The 22391-nt window shown below is 43.7% G+C and overlaps 1 protein-coding gene across 1 annotated transcript in view; it reads left to right on the plus strand.

Annotated features, from left to right (window-relative positions):
* The first annotated feature begins 549 nt into the window (after nt 1–549).
* Nucleotides 550–22391, plus strand: part of CRYBG2 (crystallin beta-gamma domain containing 2) — a 66882-nt gene continuing 45040 nt past the window's right edge. The window contains exons 1-3 of the mRNA XM_081202742.1: nt 550–1558; nt 3357–3444; nt 12901–14033. Coding sequence (XP_081058868.1) covers nt 1374–1558; nt 3357–3444; nt 12901–14033 — 1406 coding nt within the window. The 5' untranslated portion in view covers nt 550–1373. The remainder of the gene's footprint in view (nt 1559–3356; nt 3445–12900; nt 14034–22391) is intronic.

A 22391-nucleotide genomic window follows, 5' to 3' on the forward strand; every position in this document is an offset into this window, starting at 1 on the left:
CTGCAAATAGCAAGAGTTCCCTGCTGTGAGGAATTGACAGTTAAAGAACCCTAGGAATTGTAGCTCTGTGATGGGAATAGGGGTCTCCAAACAACTATCTTCACCCATAACAAACTACAGCTCCCAGGATTCTTTGGGGGAAGCCATGACTTTAAAGTAGTATTAGGGTTCTTTTAATTTTATGGCATGAATGTGGCCATGTTGTGCAGAGGTGGCCATGCTAGCCCCACACTTGGTGCCCTGTCTGTTCCATCCCCACCCTCAAACTTCCTTCAGTTGAGCATACAATTCTGAAGGGGAATTTTCCCCAGGTTTGTGTATTTGTGCAGAATTCCTGGTTGCGCCAAGGAGTCTAAACATGTTCAGTCAAACACATGAAGAATCTCTCCCCAGACTTTGAACCTCACTGCCTGAAAGTCTAGAGTGGAGCTAACAACTACCCAAAACAAAGAGAACATACATGCTCCAGTGGTTGCTAGTGCAAATCTATTAATGTGCATTTTGGAGTTAAAAAAACCCCACCCTTCTTTGGGAGTTTGGAATTCAAAAACATTTCATTCTTAAAATCTGACCAGAGCTAGCTGGAAAAAGTAGTAGGACCAAACAAAAGAAGTTTTTAACACCAAAACACATACAACTTTGAGTTTTTGTGTGTGTGGCCTTAATGAGTACCAGAGCCCATTCTCCTTTCTGTTTTGTATGGACCATCAGGCTAGGGCTGATGGGAGTTGTAGTTCAAAAACTTCTAGAGAGCACCAGGTTGGCAAAGGCTGCATTAAGGGCTTTAAAGGTTAATACCAGCACCTTCCTCTTGAGCCCATAAATTAACCGGTAGCTTTTCCTCAATAAGTTACCAGTGGCTGCTTTGTTTACTCTCGGCTGCCGTTGCTGGAACCTTATTATGACCTAATCCCTCAGCCACCACCTCTCAAATTCCTCAGGCACCTTCGCTCCAAAGTCCTTCCCCATCTTTCCTTGGGGGCTCTGAACGGCACGTTTGTCTCTAGGCTGCTCCTGACAAGGCGAACACTGCCCCCCTCCACCCCCCAAGTTGGAGAAATATCAGCCGGGAACTTAAAACCGCTCCCCTCTCCAGCGTAGGCCTCGGAGCCTGCCCTTGGCTTTGCTCCCAAAGCGGCACACCTGGATCTGTCAGCAGGTGTCACGCCTTTCACACCCGGATCCTCCCCAACAGGTGGGCCGCCTCCTCAGGCTGAGGGAGCGTGAAGGTGGAAAAGCAAAGCGCTTCTGGCTACAGAAAGAGCCACCCGGCTGGCCTTCGCTTGCAGGCAGGGTGTAGCGGCAGCCTCAGCCCGTCCTCCTCTAGCAGTTCATTTCCCTCAGGCCTGGAGGTCAGGACTCAGTTTGCCATCATGGCAAAGAAAGAGGGTCTGAAAAGGCGGCTTTCTCGCTTCTTCTCAAGGAGTGAGTTGAGCTTGAAGGAGCTGCAGCAGAGGCGGGAAAATGAAGATGAGGGTTCCAGGTTGGCAGGAGTGAGAGATGAAGGCGGCAGAGGGAAATGGAGGATGAGGCCTCGGAAGAAGAGAACCTCGGAAGGGTGAGTGTACTAGGATAGGCCTGGAAGTGCCCCTGGGTCAGGAGTAAGGATGCGGAGGGTGGGATCTGTCAACATGTGTTATCTTAATTTCTCCCCCCCCCCCCAGTCTTAAATTCAGTTTTTCACATTTCCACATGAATTGGAGATTATTATTTGTTAGCATCCTTGTGAAAATTCATATTTTAGTGCAATGTTCTTTGTATGCAGTTTTGGCTAATTACACATTTGCAGCATACCCTAATATATTGCATCTTTATATGTTATTTTCATGAATATTCTGTGAACCGCCCCAAGATCTTATGATGAAGAGCAGTATATAAATCTAAAAATTAAATAAATTTTATGCATTTTAATGCAAACTCCCCCCCACATTTTTGTAAACATTGGTTTGAGAGCTGCATTATGAAATTCAGTTAAATGTGCAGATGTGAAGATTCACCTTTATACCTTTGTCAGGACATAAGCTACGTACTTATTTATATACAGTAGGGTAAGGGTTTTTTTTGTTTCATTTTACAAATGTGTTCAATGAGGTGCTCAGATGTGTTTTTGAATTTATCTGCACATTTTTGTGTTGGGGGAGTATGCATAAGTTTATAACTGGGGAGAGGCCGTGGCTCAGCAGGAGAGCCAGAAGTGGCTCTCCTATTGGGAACCAGTGGCGGTAGACCCATGACTGTGCCTTCTCCAGGCAATTCTCCTCTTTTGAAGAACAGAGGAATGTATGCAATATGACATGCCCTGGCTCCATTAAACTAGCTTGCTTCTGTATAAGGAATGTGTTTGTCCTCTGCAAAATGTATTGGGACAGCCCTGCACAGAACACTTCTTTTGCATGTAAAAGGTCCCAGGTTAAGTCTCTAGGAAGGATAGGGAAAAATTCCTGGAGAGTCATTGCTAGTCATTGCAAACAATAACTGCTGGATGAACCAATAGTCTGACTTGGCATAAGTCAGCTTCCTGTACAGAGGTTTTGCAGGGAACAGCTGCAGATCAGTGATAGAATCATAGTTAGAAGGGACCACGAAGGTCATCTAGTCCAACCCCCTGCAAGGCAGGAATCTTTTGCCCAACATGGGGCTCGAACTCATGACCCTGAAATTAAGAAGTCTCATGCACTACTGAGTGAGCTATTCAGTAAAGTACATATGACAGGTGCACCTGAATGCCAACTTTTTTTTTTTTTTTTGACAAATAGACGTTTGGGTCATAATCAGCAACAAGAAGGACATTGGAGATTTGTCCAGGAGCCCTCGGCAATCCTTCCTTTCCACTCTGCAGCTTGCTGATATGCTCCTGTCCTCTGCTCTGTTTGCATTTCAACAGGAGCTGTTTCAGGAAACAGGCCACAGCTGAGTCATCCCAGGGAGCTCAGTAGGGATCATCTTTCAATGAACAATTAGCGTCAGATTCTAGTTTTGCCCTCACTTCCTCTCTCTCAGCTCAGAGCAACCACTACCTGAGCCCTCATCTGTTGACAATATTTTGAAGGACCAAATACCAAATATAAGAAAATATTACCTTTCTTGCTGGTGGCAGCAAGGACAGGCGATAGTTAAGAACAGCAAAGCATGAGTGAGGGGGCACAATTCAGGAAACCCCCCCCCCTCCAAGAGGGCATGCAGCCCTTGGGCTGTAAAAGGATCTCCACCCCTCATATAGGGAGTGGCTGGGATGGGCAAGTGCTCAATGAAAAAGGGAAGCAGAAGCAATTATTTGGCTGAGAGACAGTTAGCCTTTGTGGCCTCTTGTGTACCTTCCTTCTGGCTCCAATCCTTCTTTCTCAATTTCATTCCAGGGCAAGTGAGGAGGATGTAACCTCAGTGCAAGTGAAGCATGTTATGGAGCCCCCTAGTTGCAGTAGGTCACAGAAGCCAGCATCGAAGGTGAGCCCCACTGCTGTCAAAGAACCTGTGGAAGGGCCTTCTTTAGGGCAGGAGAGGTTGTGAGGAGTGCAAACCCAGCGGGACTTACTTCTGAGTATGTTCTGCCTCTACTGTTGGAGGTGGTATCCCTCTGTATTCCAGTTGCTGGGAATTACAAGTGGGGAAAGTGCTGCATTCTGGTTTGTTTGTTTATTTATTTAGAAAACTTATAAACCACTAGATCATAAAAATCTCCAAGCAGTGCAGAAATAAAATTATAGGTAAAGCATGGCTGAAACCCACAAACCAATTAAAAACAGGGGCTTGCATACTTTGTTCCCCAACCCTTTTCCAAGGGTGTGTCAGGGAAACAGGATCCAGTGAATCCAAAGCTTCCCTCAATCTCCCTCCAGCAACCTGGAATAAGATCCCTTTTTTTACTGTTACTGCCATTGGACAAATATGGTGAAGCAGCAATGGTGGCAGAGCTCCCTTTCCAAGGAGAGAGAGAGGGAGATTCACTCATTCATGCCTACCAAAGGACTACAGGATCGCACCTTAGTTGAGTAATCATTTATATCGATTAAAAATCCTTTGGGGTTTTTAAATGCTCCTCTAAGTATCAGATTTTCTAAATAATGGTTAATTATTCTTAAGGCAAATAATTACACATCTATGTGTGATAAGCATCTTCTGAGAAAACACACATGCATCCTACTCACACAGAAAGGCATTATTTATTCATTTATATTTAAAATGTCTATCCTGCTTTTTGTCCCCAAAGAAGCTTTCAAGTTAAAAACATAAAACATCCAATTAAAAAAACCTGCAATCAATACAAACAAGAAGCAAAGTCAGAAGTGTAAAATCCACTCAGCATTAAGGAAAGGCTCCTCTGAGGTAATGCTTGCTGTGACACCTGTGTGAAACAGGGAAATATATTTTCCGCCAGAACAACTGCAGATTTGATTGATTAAATCAGTTAAACTCATATGATCAATAAGTCAAAATTTAGTTAATCAATTGATAGGTAGTTCTCTTTAACTTGTATTTATTTAGTTTTGCTTTTAATAATATGATACACAATCACCTGAGAATTTGATCAGGCTTACTTCTAAGCATACATATGTATATAGGTGTTGGGTTGCTCTGAATATATGTATATAGGACAGCTATTTATTTATTGAAAATGCTTTAGGCCACCTATCGAAATAGAAAATACCTTTCCAAAGCAGTGTGAAAAATATACTGAAAGCGTTTTAAAACAAGCATTAGTATTCACAATCAAAACAATAGCACAGAAAGAGCAATAACAGAGCAACATACAGCAACCCAAACATTAAGCTACTCTCTTAATGGTGGTTCACTTGTGGCTGGGGGGGGGGGGCGGGCGGGAAAAATCAGCCATAAGAGGCAAGGTGCTTAACCCTTTGTCTACCCTCCAATTATGGATGGTGGAGAATAATTTTCAGTCTAACCCAACAAGGTGATTCTTAGTGGGATGGATAAGATGTGCTTTTGACACCTTCCATCTTTGTACTGTTGATTGAAGCATGTCGCATAACTCAGTCGCCTTCCCGTGACACACAGCTGATATACATTTATGTGTGCTGATTTGTGCTTGTGGTGGCCCAGCAGTTAGTCTCCTCTGTTATCACCTGTCAATCTCATCTCTATAGTTCACTGTCCCTCCAGGGCACTAAAGGCAGCAAGCACCAGGCTAGCCCATTTGATGCTCACAACCTAGAAGTAGATTAGGCTGAGAGGGAAAGGCTGGTCCATGATCACCTAGTGAAATTCAAGGATTTCAACCTGGCCTTTCCAGTCCAAGCCCAGCACCCTGCCTTCTATGTGGAAGGGCTATAGCTAGTGGCCAGTGCTCCTGCCTTGCATGCAGAAGGTCCCAGATTCAATTGCCAGGAAGGGCTGGAGTAAATCCCAGCCTGGAATGCTGGAGAACTGCTACTGGTCATTGGAGAATGTAAATAATACTGATCCAGATGGACCAATGGTTTGACTCAGTTTAAGGCAGCTTCTTATATTCCTATATTTTACACCACACTAAATCTGGAAATGACCCAGCCAGCTGTGTTTTGTGTGGGCACACAAGGGAACAGTTTGTTTTTAATATCTCAAAAAAAAGGGGGGGGGGACTTGGTCCCACAGTGCAATCTCTTTTGAGTGTTTTGGCCTGGCTGGACTGTGACCTTGAACAGAACAGAATGCACCCCTCAGCCGAAAAAGGCTCTTTCCACCTATACGCTAAGTCAGTACACATTTTGTTTAATGTATTTTGACAGCTATTCTCTCCCTCCTTTATTTCAAAATGATGTTGAGGCAAGTTAACAATAATAAATATGCCATTCAGCGATATAAAGACATGCATGTCAACCATGCATTAAAAAACAACCATGGAAGAACAGCATTAATTTAGCAAGCCGATAACACGAATAGTCAACAAAATATCTCACTTTGTAGAGCCACGAAATTTAATCTTAGGGTCATGGGTTCGAACCAAATGGTTCCTGCATTGCAAGGGGTTGGACTAGATGACCCTTGTGGTCCTTTCCAACTCTACAATTCTATAGTTCTATGACTGTCCATCGTTAAAAAGAAAAAGTTTTCAGTTATGTCAAGGCGCATACAGCTTCTTTTCCCCAAAGATAAGGATGCCCTCTGCTGGAAGCAAAGCACAACTGCATGGGCCTGTGCCTTTTGCAATAGAGTTCCTTTCAGTAAGTGTGGGCACTTCAAGGTGTCCCGTTTATTGAACTTTCATCCCAGTTGGTTTGCAGGGAAATTAGACAACATTGGCTCTTCAACAAGCATTCATTGGGATTTGTTGGGGTTTTTTTTTTGGGGGGGGGGACATTGTGCCAAAGCAAGTGTTAACTCCCCACTCTTTCCAATTCATTCCCCCACCACTTCCAGAAAGCCCACTTTTGTGGGAGAAGTGGGTTTGTTGTGCAAGAGCTCCAAAATAAGCTCAGTCGTGCAACCTGGATTTGCCAGTATGGGATTGAGGCTCACCTGAATACAGCAACAGTCTGGAAACACCTTGTGCCATGTTATCCCTCCTTACTTAGCACACTTCAACTGGTGTTTTTTTTTTGTACTCAGAATCAGAGTTCTTAAAGGGTGTGTTAAAATGAAGTATCCCGTCTCTTTCACAATGTGCTTCATTCATTCATTCATTCATTCATTCATTCATTCATTCATAGCATTATACAGTGCCTGTCTAACCAAGCAGATTGCAAACAGAATTTAAAGCATGAATTAAGACCAGCAAATTGACATTGGAGTGGAACCCTGATTTTCAAATCATGTTCACGCAAACAGTCACTTCAGTAAAACATTTAAGATTATTCCCTCTGTCTCCAACGTTCAGGCAGTGAATGCTGTTGCAAATGTAGCCAAAAGAGCGCCACACCAGCAAGCTTGGGGTTAGGTGAAGTACAAAAAACGGTAAGAAAAAATACCAAAGAGTGTGAGGAGGCAGTCCAGTGAGGATTGAACATGCTCAATGGACACATAATACTGACTTTGGGTGGAAAAACAGAAAACCAGGGAAGGGAAATGGAATGGAGACTGGAAACTAGAAGAAGCAGAATCATACACTGCAACATTTTGTTGCAGATCCGACTTGTAATTTATTTTGCCATTTTAAGACTTTGATTACATGTTTTAATCTCCAGCACCCTGCAGCAGAAGAAGACTTGCAAAGCTTGTCTTGCTTAACCTATATGTAGCCTGTGATCACGCAGTGTTTTCTGATCTAGCATCCTTCTTGGACTTGTTTGATGTAGCAGCTCAGCTCTTGCAAAGCACATCTTGCTTGCCTTTGAGTGAAGTATTATTTATAGATTTGGCTTTTGCAGAGTTCATTTTGCTTACCTTAATTGCTAACGTCTTTGAGTCTGTGCCTTTGGTTAATAAATAGTCGTTCTGAGACACCTTCAAAACAGAGGTATATCAGACACCACTCATTTTAATAGTGAACTTACCATAAGTGGATGAGTGCCAACAGCCCAATAGGATTATAGCCAACTCTGATAAGCAAGAGAAAGGCATCAGCAAGCTTAGAAAAGCTTTTGGATTTGTAGAAGTATAGAAATATATTTACGGAAAAAATCCTAAGGGGACAAAAAGGAGCATGTTGAATAACCAAGGAAATATGGGGCATGTGTGTGAGTGCATGTGTGTAGATGGTACAAACTGAGCCACAAGAACCAAAGTGTTTCACAAGCAGTTGTAGGGAAGGGGGAGCACAAAAAAAGAAGTTACTAAGTATAATCTAGAAGTGCAGCTGCTTTATATCTTGGTAAGAGTCCTGCAGTTCTGGTAAAGTCCCTTTGTTGCACACTCCAGTCTGCATGATACTCTGTTACTCCATTGAGAGAAGGGGGGGAAACGGTGTTATCCAGGGAAAGAGGAACAAGGATTTCCCCCGCTCTGGGGATTTATTAAATTAGGGGTGGGGAACCTTCAGAACCTTTTTCTCTGGCCACATCCTCCCCAACCACACCCCCTCTTCCCAGGCTGCACCTCTCATCAGCCTTGCTTCTTCAAACCCTCCTGGCATTCTTGCCTGGATGGAGTGGGCCCTTGAACTCTGGCTTGCCCACAGCAGGATGTACAAACATGTGTACAGTGGTACCTCGGGTTACATACGCTTCAGGTTACATATGCTTCAGGTTACAGACTCCGCTAACCCAGAAATAGTGCTTCAGGTTAAGAACTTTACTTCAGGATAAGAACAGAAATGGGGCTCTGGTGGCATGGCAGCAGCAGGAGGCCCCATTAGCTAAAGTGGTGCTTCAGGTTAAGAACAGTTTCAGGTTAAGAACGGACCTCCGGAACGAATTAAGTACTTAACCCAAGGTACCACCGTATTCACTATCCTACTGCACAAAAGTAAATTCCCAATGCCTAGTTGTCCTAGGGTTCTTGACGGGTATAAACAGGCCTGGAAGGTAGGATATTTTGTCCTATTAATTTAATGTGACACTCAAATTACTCAGAAGAAAAGTTTCTCCTTGGCATGTTTGTGGCAGTGTCACTGTCAACCGGTACAGGAACCTGTTGGAGTGGAGAGCTACCTTGAAGCCTCTGAGTTCTCAGGAAATGATGGCATGCTCCACTGGGAGTGAGCAGAAGGGCGAGCCACAAACTAATTCACCCAGGGGCAGAACAAAGCAACTCACCTGAAGCTTTGAGCACATCTAGCGAGCGAATACACCTGTGGCGTTTCCTCCCCCCTTCCATTACCTACACAGTTTAGAAAAGGAAATGTGTGGGCTGCAAAAATTCCCAACTGCTTCCCTTATGGTCCCTGAAGCCAGAGATGTCCACCCAGAAGAGATTCATCTGAGCTAAATGAGATCTTGCCACATAGCTTACTAGTAGGACACATGCTTAGCATGCAGAAAGTTCCCAGTTTAAGCCCTGGCATCTCCATACTGGACTGGGAACAGCTCCATTCTGAAACCCTACCAGTCAGCGTAGACAATACTGAGCTACGAAGACATATGATCTGATTTGGAAGGCAGGTTCTTGTGGGTTATATCCAGCTAAGTTCTGCTCAGTGTAGACCCAATGAACTTAGCACTCAAGTTAGTCACATGCATTGATTTTAAAGGGCCTGCTCTAGACCCATGAATCTATGATGCTTCCCCAGCACAAAATACATCTTGAACTACAGAGGAGGAAGTTGTTCTTTTGGCTATCACTCTCTCTCTCTCTCTCTCTCTCTCTCTCTCTCTCTCTCTCTCTCTGCTAGCTGTGGGTCTAGCAAGAAGCAGATGGTGTCTTCTCTAGTGCTTCCTTTGAAGATCGTAGGGTGAATCGCCCCCGTTTCAATCACAGCCATCTCTAGAGGCCAGCTTGCTTTACCTACAGTACATGGAGGTGGAGACACGTTTGGGTGGCAGCTGTAATCTCCAAAGGTGTGTGTGGAATGTGCACATTTGGCCGCTTATTATCTAGTGATTTCCTGCTACATCAGCAGCTCCTCTGGGTGGAGCACCCTTGGGCTGTTTTGCAGCAGCTGGAGCTTTGCTGTGAGGGAGGGCAGGGCCCAAATCCCAGCAGGGTTCAGCTGATACAAGTGGAACCACCCACTAGCTGGTATGTCAAGGGGGATAGTGAGGATTACATTAAGGACACAAACCGCCCTGCTGCTATGTGCCTAATCAGTATCACTACAAATAGCCAACAGTTGGCTGCAGGACTTAGGACCTGCCTCAGAAAAATCTGGCTTGGGGAGAAAAAGATACTCCAGTATAATTAGGCTTGTTGAATACAAAAAAAATATATGGATTCTTGAGAATCTCAATGCTAAATTGAAATTCCAAAAGCTATGTGGCTAGTCCTCATGGCTGTGAACCGACAACTTGAAAATAAGCGAGCAGTGTATTGGTAAAGGCTGCAAGAGATGGGACTTCTGTGCCTGGCATGGTGGCTTGTCTTGCCCTCCTTTTCGCTTTCCCATGCAGCCCTCCTGCCCTGTTTTTCTGTTCTTGCGACCAAATCTCCCTTAAAAAGTAATTGAAGCTTCTGAATATAGGGTCATACTTAAAAAGTATGGGGCTTTTTTCTAATAATTTTTATTTTCATTTCTAAATAAAAAAAGCAATAAAGAGAAAGAAAAAAGACTGAAGCAAGATAGGAAAAGGAACGGAAGGAAGGAGATGAGAAGAGAGGAGGGAATGGTAGTAATCCAGAAAACAACATTATAACTCCAGAAAATTATCTTTATTTTCAGGTAGCGTAGGGTTCGGGTATATTTTGTTAACTTTTGATTACTAATTAGCAAGTTGTTGTCGGGGTTTTTTTTAGCAGCATACATTCTATTGGTTTTATTTCAGTACAGAATTTTGAGGTTTCTTGGAACAAAAAGGGGACTTCCTATATTAGGATTCCTATAGGCCAATGTCCAAAAGTTGCCCCTCTTTTGGCTGCAGACTATTTAGTCCAGGAATTTCCCCCCCCCACAGCTAGGAATGTAAGGAGGCAGGGCTTTCCATTCCATCTTGTGTTCTTCACAGCCAGTGCTGTTTCTATTTCGCCAAAACCTACCTTGTCCATCTAGCTAGCTGCTATTCTGCTATGACCAAAACAAATGTAATTATTCCAATGGAGGGGAAATGTCAAAAACAAACAAACAATGCAGAAATCATAGTTATTATTTGCAGACTAAAAAAAACCAATAGAGAATGCCACTCACATTCCATCCTGACCCTGGACAAACACGTAAATTATGGCAATTTCTGCTCCCATTTCCGATGGAATTCTCTGACATCCCTAAATACAGCTGACTGTATAAAACTGCCCTAAGGGTCTACTCTGCAATTTAAAATCCTCTCCCAGGGGCCAGCAAAGGTTTGCTTCCCATTAGGCAAAGTGAAGCAGCTGCTTTGGGTTGCAGCTGCCAGGAGACTGAGAGAGTGCCAAGATTTTGGAGACAGAGTTGTGAGTGTCACGCGGCCTTCCCTGTGTCTCCTGAACCTGCCTTCCTCAGGCCCAATGGAAGATGCTGTCCCGTCATCAGTATTGTAGTAAGATTGGACTGCCAGCTTGCTTGCCTTTTGTATATAGAAAGAGGAGTGCTGTATTGTCCTTCTCCTCAGGCAGGAAAATATCTCGGCCATCCCTGTTCAGGGCATTTGCAGAACAGCAAAGCTAGAATTAGAGTTAATGGCTATTTGTTAGGTTAGGTTTATTGAACCAATGGGTAATTTCCCACAACAAAAAGGTCCTGAAGCAATTTACAAGACAACTAAAATATAGCAATAAAAATACATAAGCTTAATTAAAAACAGAGTAAGAACACTCAGTCTTTGGTGCTGGGAAAACAAAAGCATATTTCCCTGGCGCCAAAATGGCCACAAAGTTAGCACCAGGCAGGCCTTCCTGGGGAGAACATTCCACAGACAACAGAAACTACTACAGCAGAGGTGGGGAACCTCTTTGGCCTGGTGGGCCAAATCTTTTAACTTCTCCCACCCCACAGGCCAAAGATGGCAGGAGCGCAGGACCAGCACCTGTCAATATCTGACTTCTTATCGGCAGAATCCGAGACCAGGGAGAAGAGTCGGTGAAAGAAGACTGGAAGAAATTCAAAGACTACTTACAGAAACATTGTAAAATTAATGAATGTTAGAAGGATGTTGGATAGAAACTAAGCGGTTTCCAGCTGTAATGCTTTAAGAGATATGAAAAAAAAAGTGGTTTCACAAATGGGTAAAAGTTTAATGGGTAAGGATTTGCTGAACTAACAAATCGAACTGGAATACAAAGAAGGGAGGTATGAGGAGGTCTGAGGAAATAAGTGTATGGAAGTTATGTTATTGAAAATTAATGTGTGTTTTTAACTGTTTTTTATTTTGTATGTTTATTTTTCTTTTTTCTTGTTATATCTTAAAAACTTTTAATAAATATCTTTTAAAAAAATATATCTGACTTATCAGTGTCAGGTGATTAATAGGAGGAAAATCCCACCTGTCTGTCAAAATTGGCCAGTGAATGTGGGGGGATATAGTGACCAAGCGGGACTGAGCTCCCCATGCATCAGCTGATGGATCCAGTCAGAGGATCCAACCATGTCTAAGATAATCACCAGAGGCCCAGCTCTGAGTCCTCCATCCCACTCTAAGGTGAGCTAGGTAGTTACCAGAGACAGGGCTTTCCTGGTGGTGGCACCCCAGGTTTGGAACTTTCTTCCATTATCTTTTACTTTGTGCCAAAGTTTGTTTTTGATTGACTTTTAATGGCTTTTGGTAGTTTGAATGGCTCATGTTGTTGTTCATAAACTTGTTATAATGTGCCACCTTGAGAATTTGTGCTGAAGGGCAGTTTATAAATATTTTAATTAATAGCATAAAAACAATTTGTGGATAACTAGTTTCCATTTTTTTGTTTGATTGATGGACAAGATCAGTCTAAGTTAGACAAGTATAAGGCAAAATATTTATTATAGTTGGAAATTTTGATTCAGTGATTTTGGCTCAGTGTTTGTTCATATTGATTCTACATCTGGGATTTATGGGAGGGGGAGTTAATGCTGGTATCTATTCTTGCATTCTGTGTTTATGCATGCATTGTTTTGATAAAGACTGCAAAACTCATACTTTTTAAACAAGCATTTCCATTCAGCAAATAACATGCCGCCAAGCTTGTAAAAATACATCAGTCTAGTCACCTATGGTTCATAAAAATTGCCTCCAGGTAATCATGCTGGAAAGCTGTAGAACTGCTGGGCTTTCTCCCCTTTTAAGCCAAAAGTTAATAACACTGACAAATTCAGGGATGAAGGCTAGTAAAATATTATACAAGCTACTTACTGCTGTGGATCTTTTTGCAAAGCTGTAGGCAACTCAAACATATATAATCTTGTTCAACTGTTGCATATACAGGGTTTCTGTCCCACCCCCCTTTCATAGTCTCTGTCTTCTCACAGTTTCTTTTCCCATCCTGCAGACCCAGGCTCTCAGTTATTCGGAGCCTGATTTGTGGAGGAATGGCCTACTGCGCAAGTTTGGGAACCTCACTTGGCACAAGCGACAGAGTAGCCATTTTGAACTCTCTCAGCACCCTGGGCACCTGGCAAGCGATCCTTGGTCAATGGGGCGGCTTCAGAGACCAGCTGTTGGCAGTGACATGGATATGAGGAGCAGGGCTGATTTTTATCCTGCTGAAAATCAATCTGAAAAGCAGGAGAGACCTGAGCCTTCATCTAGGCTAAGTGAAACACACTCTCTAGGGACCAGCCCAGAACCCTCCACATCCTTTGACTCTTTGCTTTGTTGGGAAGATGGAAGCTCTTGGGAAGGGTCTTTCTCCATCAGTAATTCTTCTCTGTGCTGCCCAGCGGCTCCCGAAATGAAAGGAGAAGCCCTCAAGCTCCCATCAGTCCTGGAAGAAAGCAGCAAGGCCTCCAAGTCTGCCTCAGAGTGGACTGAAAGTGTATTTGAAGGGTATTTGACCACGGGGATGACCCACCCTGTTGTTACAGAACAGATGGAGAACCTGAGCTTCAGCAGTGGCCTTGGAGAGTCCGTCTCTGAGCATGTTGATGGTGCAGAGGATGCTAAGTCGGCCACAGCAAGCCCACCTGTTGATCAGCCTCTGGAGGTAGCAGATTCTGCCTCGGCCATTAAAATCAGCCTGGGCAAGACTGCCCCAAAGATCCGCTATGAGATAATGATTACAATGACCAAGGAGGCGGCGAGGGCTGAAGCAGAACCCACATTCAGTTGTGGTGAAAGAAGCCTGCCGTGTCACCCGTCTGGGGAGGAAACACTTTCTCTGGGGGTTGCTGAGTTAGAGAAAAGAAAGGAGCGACGTCACCAGGAACCAGCCAGACCAGCTACCCAGCTGTCAGCGAGCGAGGAATTCCAAAACTGCAGAGGGCTGCATGGGGTGGGAACCTGTAAGGTGTGCGGGCCAATACTGACTCTTGCCACTGGGAGCCCAGCTACGCTGCAGTGGGGATCGGAGACCAGCCCAGGAGTGGGTGAGGCAGACCAGAGTGAAACTGATCGACTGCACTCGGAGGATGGTGTGCTGGCGAAAGAGACAGACATCGTAGCAGTAGGATCCCCAGCCAACAGGTACGTGGGGGAACAGGTTTGGGAAGCCTCGCACTACAGCAGGTGTGCCAGCCAGCCCTGAGCTGCAGAGAATAGCTTGAGAGACATGTCTTGGCAGAGAGAAAGGGAGCCAGAGTGTCTGTTCTTTCCCCTGCATGCTTTGCTCTGCAGCAATGCGAGTGGGAAGTTTTGCATTTGAGAGAGAGAGAGAGTGGAGTCTTTGGAGCACGCTGCATGGGGGCAGGAACTTAGGGGGGTCAAAGAATGGCACTGTTAACAGCTTCTCTTGTTTGATGGTCCAGGCAGCAAAGTTCAGGGTCATGGAGAGGAAAGAGCAGGATTCAAGGCTTGGATCCTCTCTGACCTCCGTGCTTGGGCTTCCACCTTCATCTGACTGAAGGCTAGAGTAATGCCGTCATCCAGGGGATTTCTGTACCACACAACTGAAGGGGGAAAGAAAATTAATTGTGTTTAAAATGGTGAGGAAGGCTTCCTCTTTCGAAGGTTTTCATCAACAGGGAAGTTCAATGCAGCTGTGTGGCACACATTTACTCAGAAGTAACTCCCACTGAGTTCATTGAGGCTTGCTCTCTTGTAACTGTTTAGGATTATAGTCACTGGGGCAAGTTTGAAGCAACAGGTCTGCAAATGAAAGGTATGCTACTTCTTGTGAGGCTGTTGTTGTTTTTTGGAAATTGTTACTATTAAATTTTCTGTTCCGTCCTTCCTATCAAAGAAGCCCAAATACATTTAATTGGGAATGTAAATGAAAAAAGACAGGCTTTCTGTGTATTAAGTTATCATTTAAGAAAAAAAAATTACCGTATTTTTCGCTCTATAAGACGCACCAGACCATAAGACGCACCTAGTTTTTGGAGGAGGAAAACAAGAAAAAAAATATTCTGAATCTCAGAAGCCAGAACAACAAGAGGGATTGATGCGCAGCGAAAGCAGCGATCCCTCTTGCTGTTCTGGCTTCTGGGATAGCTGTGCAGCCTGCATTCATTCCATAAGACGCACACACATTTCCCCTTACCTTTTAGGAGGGAAAAAGGTGAGTCTTATAGAGCAAAAAATACGGTATTTCACAGTTCCTGAAGTAGCTTGGCAAGGCACCCACAATGAGAAGTTGGCTTCACAATATGTGAATTTATTTAACTTTAGGTTGTAATCCTATCCACCTGCTACCCTGGAAGGAAGCCCAATTGAAATGTATGGTACTTGTTCTGAGAAGACATATTCTGTATAGGATTGCACTGTTAATCACTTAAAACGTAAATACTTAAATCAGTTCAGTGTCTGTCCTGACTCCAGTCAGATTCACAAAAGCAATTATTTTGTTACAGTTTTTCACCATCTTTATTGCTTCCTCTGCCTACAAAGTAACTGGAAACTAAAGCAAGGTGAAAAGCACAGATATATTCTCCTTTTTCAGGAGAATGTGGCCCTGCTCTTTAAAAGTTTTTTCATTAGCAAGCATTTGTCATACACCCGGCAGGAGATATGAACAACATGCATGGGGAAACTTGTATTTCTGAATAACCTTTACAGGAGCACTAAAGACAATCAGGTAATTTACAACAATATAAAATACAGTGCAATATTAAAATCAGTTAAAACTGATTTCAGTCATTTCCTTAGGTGCACTCAAGCTCAAACATTCCAAATCAAGAGTAAAGGCTTTGCCTTGGGTCTTTGAAAGATGGGCAGGAAATATAGTCTGAAATAAGGACCACTTTCTCACATGACAAACACCTAATAAAGTCAGGGTCACCTGACTACAGACTCTGAGATGTAGCAATCAGTTGAAAAGTTTTTTGGGGGGGTTGTAGGTCATTTCCCCAGCTTACGCCACCAGAAGTCAGTTAAGGAAGAGACCCTGGACAAGGTGTCTTCCAGTGCCTTCTCCCAATGCCACCCTACTGACCACTTGATAGGGGCATAGGAAGCTGCCTATCCCACCTGCACAAGAGCAACATTCAGGAGCTGACCCTAAAGGCTACCGTTGCAGCTGCTAAGGATCACTGCCTTTGCTTGGAACCTGGAGTGCCTTGAATACATGCATAGATGACAACCAGAAAGCATGCCCTAGATTTTGCTAGCATGATTAACATTGCTGTGGGATGATGTTTGTTCACCCATTCCAGGTCATTGTGTTTGTTTACAGTGGCTAGGCCACTTCAAGTGAACTATATTATATATTAATTTTAAAACGTGTCACACATTATAATTTAAGTAACACTTCAAAGTTTGCCTTAAACAAACACTTCAAAGTTTATTCTTTACTAGATTTGCATCCTCCAAAAAGCTCAAGCTTCACGGTTGCCCCCGCCCCCCCATTTTATTGTCTCAGGAACCCTTTGAAGCAGATTAGGCTGAGAGTGACTGGCCAGAAAGGTTGGAAGGAATTGCCAATTTCAGTTCTCTCAGTTTCCCATTCTTAAATTCAGTTCTCCATATTTCTGCAGCAATTTACAATAGATTTGTCTTTAAATGGTGAACTGAATCAAGATTTTCCCCCCCATCCCTCCTGCCCGTGAGCTAGTCAAGAGCTCATCCACACTGGCCTTTAAAGCACTAGGGCAAAAAATAAAAAGGGCTTGGAGATGGAGTTTTAAAACGTGGACTTGTGCCTAGAAATGTGACAAAAGGAAGTCTGAATGAGCCCTCGGTGGTGATTTCAACCTTGGTCTCCTCTGTCTTAGTCTGACCCACTACATCCACAAAACAAAATGGAGGTGCCAATAATATAAAAATATCTTATTACTCCCCCCCACCATCATTACACACAGCAAGGGGAACAACACTGTGAAATACTACTTATATGCTAGCCCACATATGTTGCCTTGTGAGTACACAATATAATGCTGCCTTCCATTCTCTCTTCTCTGTACTTACGGTGCCTTCTAGTCAGTTCCTTTATTTTGCTTGCATTAGATCACAAACTGCTTTTTGGCCCAAAATGCTCCACAGCGGTGTGAATTGAGTATAATGACAATTGACTCTCAATCTAAGTTCCTAGATCGTGGAAGGACTGCATGCGGATGGTCCCTGGTTCAGGTAGTTCTAAGTAAATCTCCTGCCTGGTACCTTGGGGAGCCACTGCCAGTCAGTGGTGTCAGAATTGAGCTGTAGGGGCGAATGGGACACCTTGGTGTAAGGGAGCTTTCTATTATTGAATGGGTTTAGCTTTGCAAAAAAAGGGGGGTAGTCTAAATGGCCCCTGCGCCTCTTTCAACTCAGTGATCCTATGATATATTTAGGATGACACAGTTTACACATTGAAAAAGTCTCTGATTGCAACGAATGCCCTTCCTTTTCAGCAGGTCCTTGGCATTCTATTCACTGCTCACACCCAGCCCCACTAAATATTAATGCCTGAGCTTTCTCCCACATTAGTTAATTGCATATGTAAAAGCAGATTAACATGGGCTTCATTGCATGGCGGAGTAGGGCGTTGTAATATTGCTTGCAAACAGGCACAGAAATAGGTACCAGAGACCACGGAAATGGGATGCAGAAATTCATGGGCTACATTTTCTGCTAGCATTCCCCAAGGCCATGGAAGTATTTGCTAAAACGGTGGTTTCCAAACTGTGTCCTGTGGAGTTTGGGGACTCCTCTGAAGCTTACTGGGAGCTCCAGAGCAGACAAGCTTCCTAGGAGGATGCCTTGACTACTACTGTTAACCTTCCCTTACTTACCTCATCCATCTACAGAACAGTCTTGGCTGGGGGTGTTCCAGCTTAACACACTCAGTTCATGCAAAACAGTGGCGAGGCTCGAAAGGTCAGGACAAGGGTCTTCTATGAGCTGAGGCCTCATCTGCACTATACATTTAAAGCTGTATCATACTACTTTGAAAAGTCATCGCTTCTCCCAAATAAACCTGGGAACCATAGTTTGTTAAGAGTGCTATGTGTTGTTAGGAGACCCCTACTCTGCTCAGAGAGCCACAATTCCCAGAGTTTCTTGGGAAGAGGGATCAAAAGTTACAGCACTCTGGGAATTGTAGCTCTGTGAGGGGAATAGAGGTCTCCTCACAATGCTCAGCTCCCGTAACAAACTACAGCTCCTGGGATTCTTTGGGGGAAGCCATGACTGTTTAAAGTACTACGATTACTGCTCTAAATGTCTAGTACTGATGGGGTCTGCATGTAAGGACGAGAACATTTCTCCAGCATCCCCTGCAATGTTCTGAATGTCATGGAAGGCGTTGAGGACATAACAGCCAGGAAGCTAAACAAGAACTTAAGTACCTCTGTCCAATGAGAGCAGGTCAGACACAGGAAATACCTGACTCCACCCGGATGAAACTAATAAGTCTGGTGCCTTATTTATTATAACTGACCTGTATTACAACATTATCCATACACTTGGATAGTTTGTGAATAGCCCATTATAGTGTGTGCCTATTCAGAGGTTCCTCAGCTTCAGCTAGTGAATTCAGGGGTAACTGAAGGTAAAAAAAAAAAGAATAATTAAAGCCACAGTGCTAGAGATGGATGATATTATTTCTCCCTACTGTTTCCATATCACCTATTGATTTTTTCCACTTCACTAGCACTTCAGTATCCGGAAATCTGTAATCATCCTGATTTTGAAACATGGTTGGGCAACTTGTCTGATGCCAAAGGCCATATTAAATAGGAGACAGCAACCAGAAGTCTGTTGGCTCTATGGCATATTTTGCTTGTGCGTAATTGGCACTGACTTCATTTGGCAGGTGCCAAACTCTCAATGGCCATGCTTTTCCCCCTCTCACCACCTCCCAGCCAGCTCACAGGGCCAAGAGCTTCCATATTTCTAGCCCCCAATCTTCAGAATCATAGTATATCCTTTTTGTAAGAAAAGATTAGGGCATAAATAAGATATAGAACTAAGCAAGTGGGGGACATTCGTCCTCCAGACACTAACTATTCAGAACATAGAACCCTTGGGTGTTAAACCTTAAGGACTAGGAACCTACTTCATTTTTTTTTTAAAAAAACCAATAGCTTAGTATATATTAGTGCTTTAATTGTTCCAGTTCTTATGTCCCTCATTCCATATTTTAGACTATTGATACAAATGGGATCTGCAACAAAATGTTGCAGTGTGGACTGCTCCTGTTCAGCATTCCAACCAGCCAGATATACCCTTTTCCAGGATATGGCATTCATTCTCCCCTCTCCCCAATTATCCACACATACCATCACCATAGTCAGTCAGTATTCAGTGTCCACTGAGCATGTTCAGTTCTCACCGGGTCTTTCTGATAGAATCCTCCCTCCCGTGTTGTTTAAATGGTTGTGGTTTTCTGGTACTTCTGCAAATCTCAGGGCCCCTGAGCCTCCAGATGACCCCCTCCTGTGTGTATGTGGGGGGTGGGGGTGGCGTGCCATTTTGGCTACATATGCAACGACACCTAAATATCAGAAATGGAAGGTATGATGTAACAGAGACAAAGCAAACGTCCAAAAGGATAGCATTGATATTGTTCAACCAAGCAAGCCAGTCAAATTTTCTCCTGCAAGTAGAAAGGCTGTAGGTCACAGATATCACAGTCCTGGGAGTTACCTCTTCCTGAGACCCTGGGGACCTGGACATTCCTATGGGCTGTGTTACACATTCAACAGAATGAAGTGGCAGACTTTGACAAGGTAGTATTCTGGAGGATTAGAGGTCACATGTTCCCCACATAAACCGCTCACCTCATATAATAAGCTACCATTTCAGGGGGAAAGCTGACAGTCCCTGCATCTCATTCCTTAACGCTTGCAATTCCTCCACCACTGGAGGCAGTATGCCTCTGAATGCCAGTTGCTGGAAACTGCAGGAGGAGAAAGCACTATTGCACTCAGGTCCTGCTTTCAGGTTTCCCATTATCTGTTTGGCTATTGTGAGAACAGCATGCCGGACTAGATGAGCCACTGGCCTGACGCAGTAAGATCTCTTTTTTTGTTCTTGCATTCTTAATTAAATGGTGAATGATTTTAAACCAATGCTAGCTGAGCCTGCCACAGTCAGGTGATGAAGAACAGAAGGCTGCTCATTAAGAAGCTGGTCTTGTCCCGTGGTTTTACCTGTGGAAATGCTTTTCTGTGGCAACATTATATTTCTGTTATTATCATGTGGTTGGGCATAAGCTTTCGGTGTTGTGGGTAACTGCTGAGGTGCTACTTAGCCACGTTACACACCAATGAAGAGTGAGACATGGCAGTGGGACACCACAAGTGTTGAACCTACTTTCTTTTTGTTATTCAGAGCCACTCCAGTTTTAATGGGACAAAATGTCCTCGGGTACAGGAGCATAGGAAGCTGCCTTATGAGTCAGGCCATTGGTCCATCTAGTTCAGTTCTGTCTACACAAACTGGCAGTGACTCTCCAGAGGTTCAGAGACAAGTCTTTTCCTAGTCCTACCTGGAGATGGTGGGGATTGAAACTTCTATATGCAAAGCAGGTGATCTACTGCTGAGCTACAGCCCTTTTGCTGCCTGTGGCAAACGACAAGATGGCAGCCATGTGTAGGAGCCAGCTGGACGGGCAGTTGAATCTTACTTCAACACTGGCCATGTCCTCCACTACTCAGCTAGTGATCTTAGGGAATGAATGAAAGGCTTGTGGCGCACCCTGATATCTTTGGAATTCCCTTCCTCATGAGGCTAGACTGGCTCCCTCCGTGCCATTCTGCCAGCAGGTGAAGATTGTTTTATTCTGGCAGGCCTTTGGGAACTGGCTGCTTTTAAGGAAAGGGCTTTCAAATAGTGCTATGCTCTTTTTACTATCTCTGTTTTAACATATATACCTTGTTTTAATTCCATTGTAGTTCAATTACTGTTTAACTATTATCTTAGCATTTTTATTTTAGCCGTGATTGTTTTAATTTTTGTAAGCTGCCTTGAGTCCTGGTTCTGGGGGGAAAGGTGGAATATAATACAATATAATTAATATAATATAATATAATAATAATCTCCAACAGAGGAAAATGGCCAAAGGGCTCAGGATGAATGGCTTGGGGGCTCTCACTGCTGCCCATTAAGTTCATGCCTATTAAGTTCTGAAGGCAGACCTGCATGGGGAAGTTTTTAATGTTTAATGTTGTATTATTTTTTGTTTATGAGCCATCCAGAGTGGCTGGGGCAACCCATTCAGATGAGTGGGGTACAAATAAAAATATATATTAATTATTATGGTGGTTAGCACAGCAGAGTGCTGGGCTTCCATAACTCCAGGTACTTGAAGTAAGTTTTATTACAGGCCCAATGTGTTTCGGAACAAACCTGAGTCTTGATAGTATTCCACATGCTGGATGAAAATTGCTGATAAAAAAATGCCCCGAGGAAGAATTTGTCCCAAACACATCTGGAATAAATTGGACCTGGAATAAATCCTATTTCAAGCTCCTGGATGTTTTTCCTCCCCCAACCCTGCCAGTGGTGCTGTCCCGGTTTTGTGGTTGGTTAACATGTTGATGCTGGCCTGATATTTATACTATTTCTATTGTTAATTATTGGAATGGAAATGGAAATTACATTTCTGCTAGAGGAGGAGCAGCTGGAGGAGGCCAGAGCTGGCCTGTACGGCTTCTGATTGTTATATGTACTCTGTTTGTTATATGTATAAACAGAGGCCCTCAGCAAAACCCCTTTGGCTGAGCAGGTCAATCCAGTCAAAGGTTGATGGATCTAGGCTAGGGCAGGGCCTCCAGGGACCCAGCATCCTGGTCTGACCACTGCTTCAGGGTATCATTCCCTGCCTTTCCCAGCTGGAGCGGCATGAAAGTCCTGGAGCAGAAGGAAGGCATATGTAACATTGGGTTGCTCCAAGCAGCTTGTTCATTGACCATTCACCCTGATTTGCTTGCACAAAGCTTACATGGAGGTTAGACAATGCCTGGCCTGTACTGAGCATTTATCCTCAGTGGTGTTGTGACCGAGTGCTGTTGCCGTGGTTCAAGATGAGAGGATCCTTTCCTGCCTGCTTCTTTTTCACTGCAATATATCACCACACATTTATTACACTCGCAGAGAGAATTCCAAGGTAAACACACATCTACTGTAGAATCTCACACAGGGCAAATTACTAGCTGTTGCACTGGTCAGTAAAGATCACAGCATGTTTCCAGTTTAGGACCATATACTTTTGGAGAAGGAAGATTCATTCTTTTCTCTTTATAATAGGGCTGAGGAACACACCGCGGATTTCAAATGGCCATCCAGATTATTACAGGGAGGCTGCAAGCACCAGCATTTATGGCCCAGGGATTCTGGATAAAATCGTGGGAATTGTAGCTTTAATTAAAAGAGCAAAGCCATCCTTTCACCCTCAGGGGTACATGCAAGCATAACTGGAGTGCATACCTTAAAAACTAAGAACATAAATGAAAAGAACAAAGT

This window comes from Podarcis bocagei, assembly GCF_964188305.1.
Source record: "Podarcis bocagei genome assembly, chromosome: 7".
Classification (NCBI taxonomy): domain Eukaryota; kingdom Metazoa; phylum Chordata; class Lepidosauria; order Squamata; family Lacertidae; genus Podarcis; species Podarcis bocagei.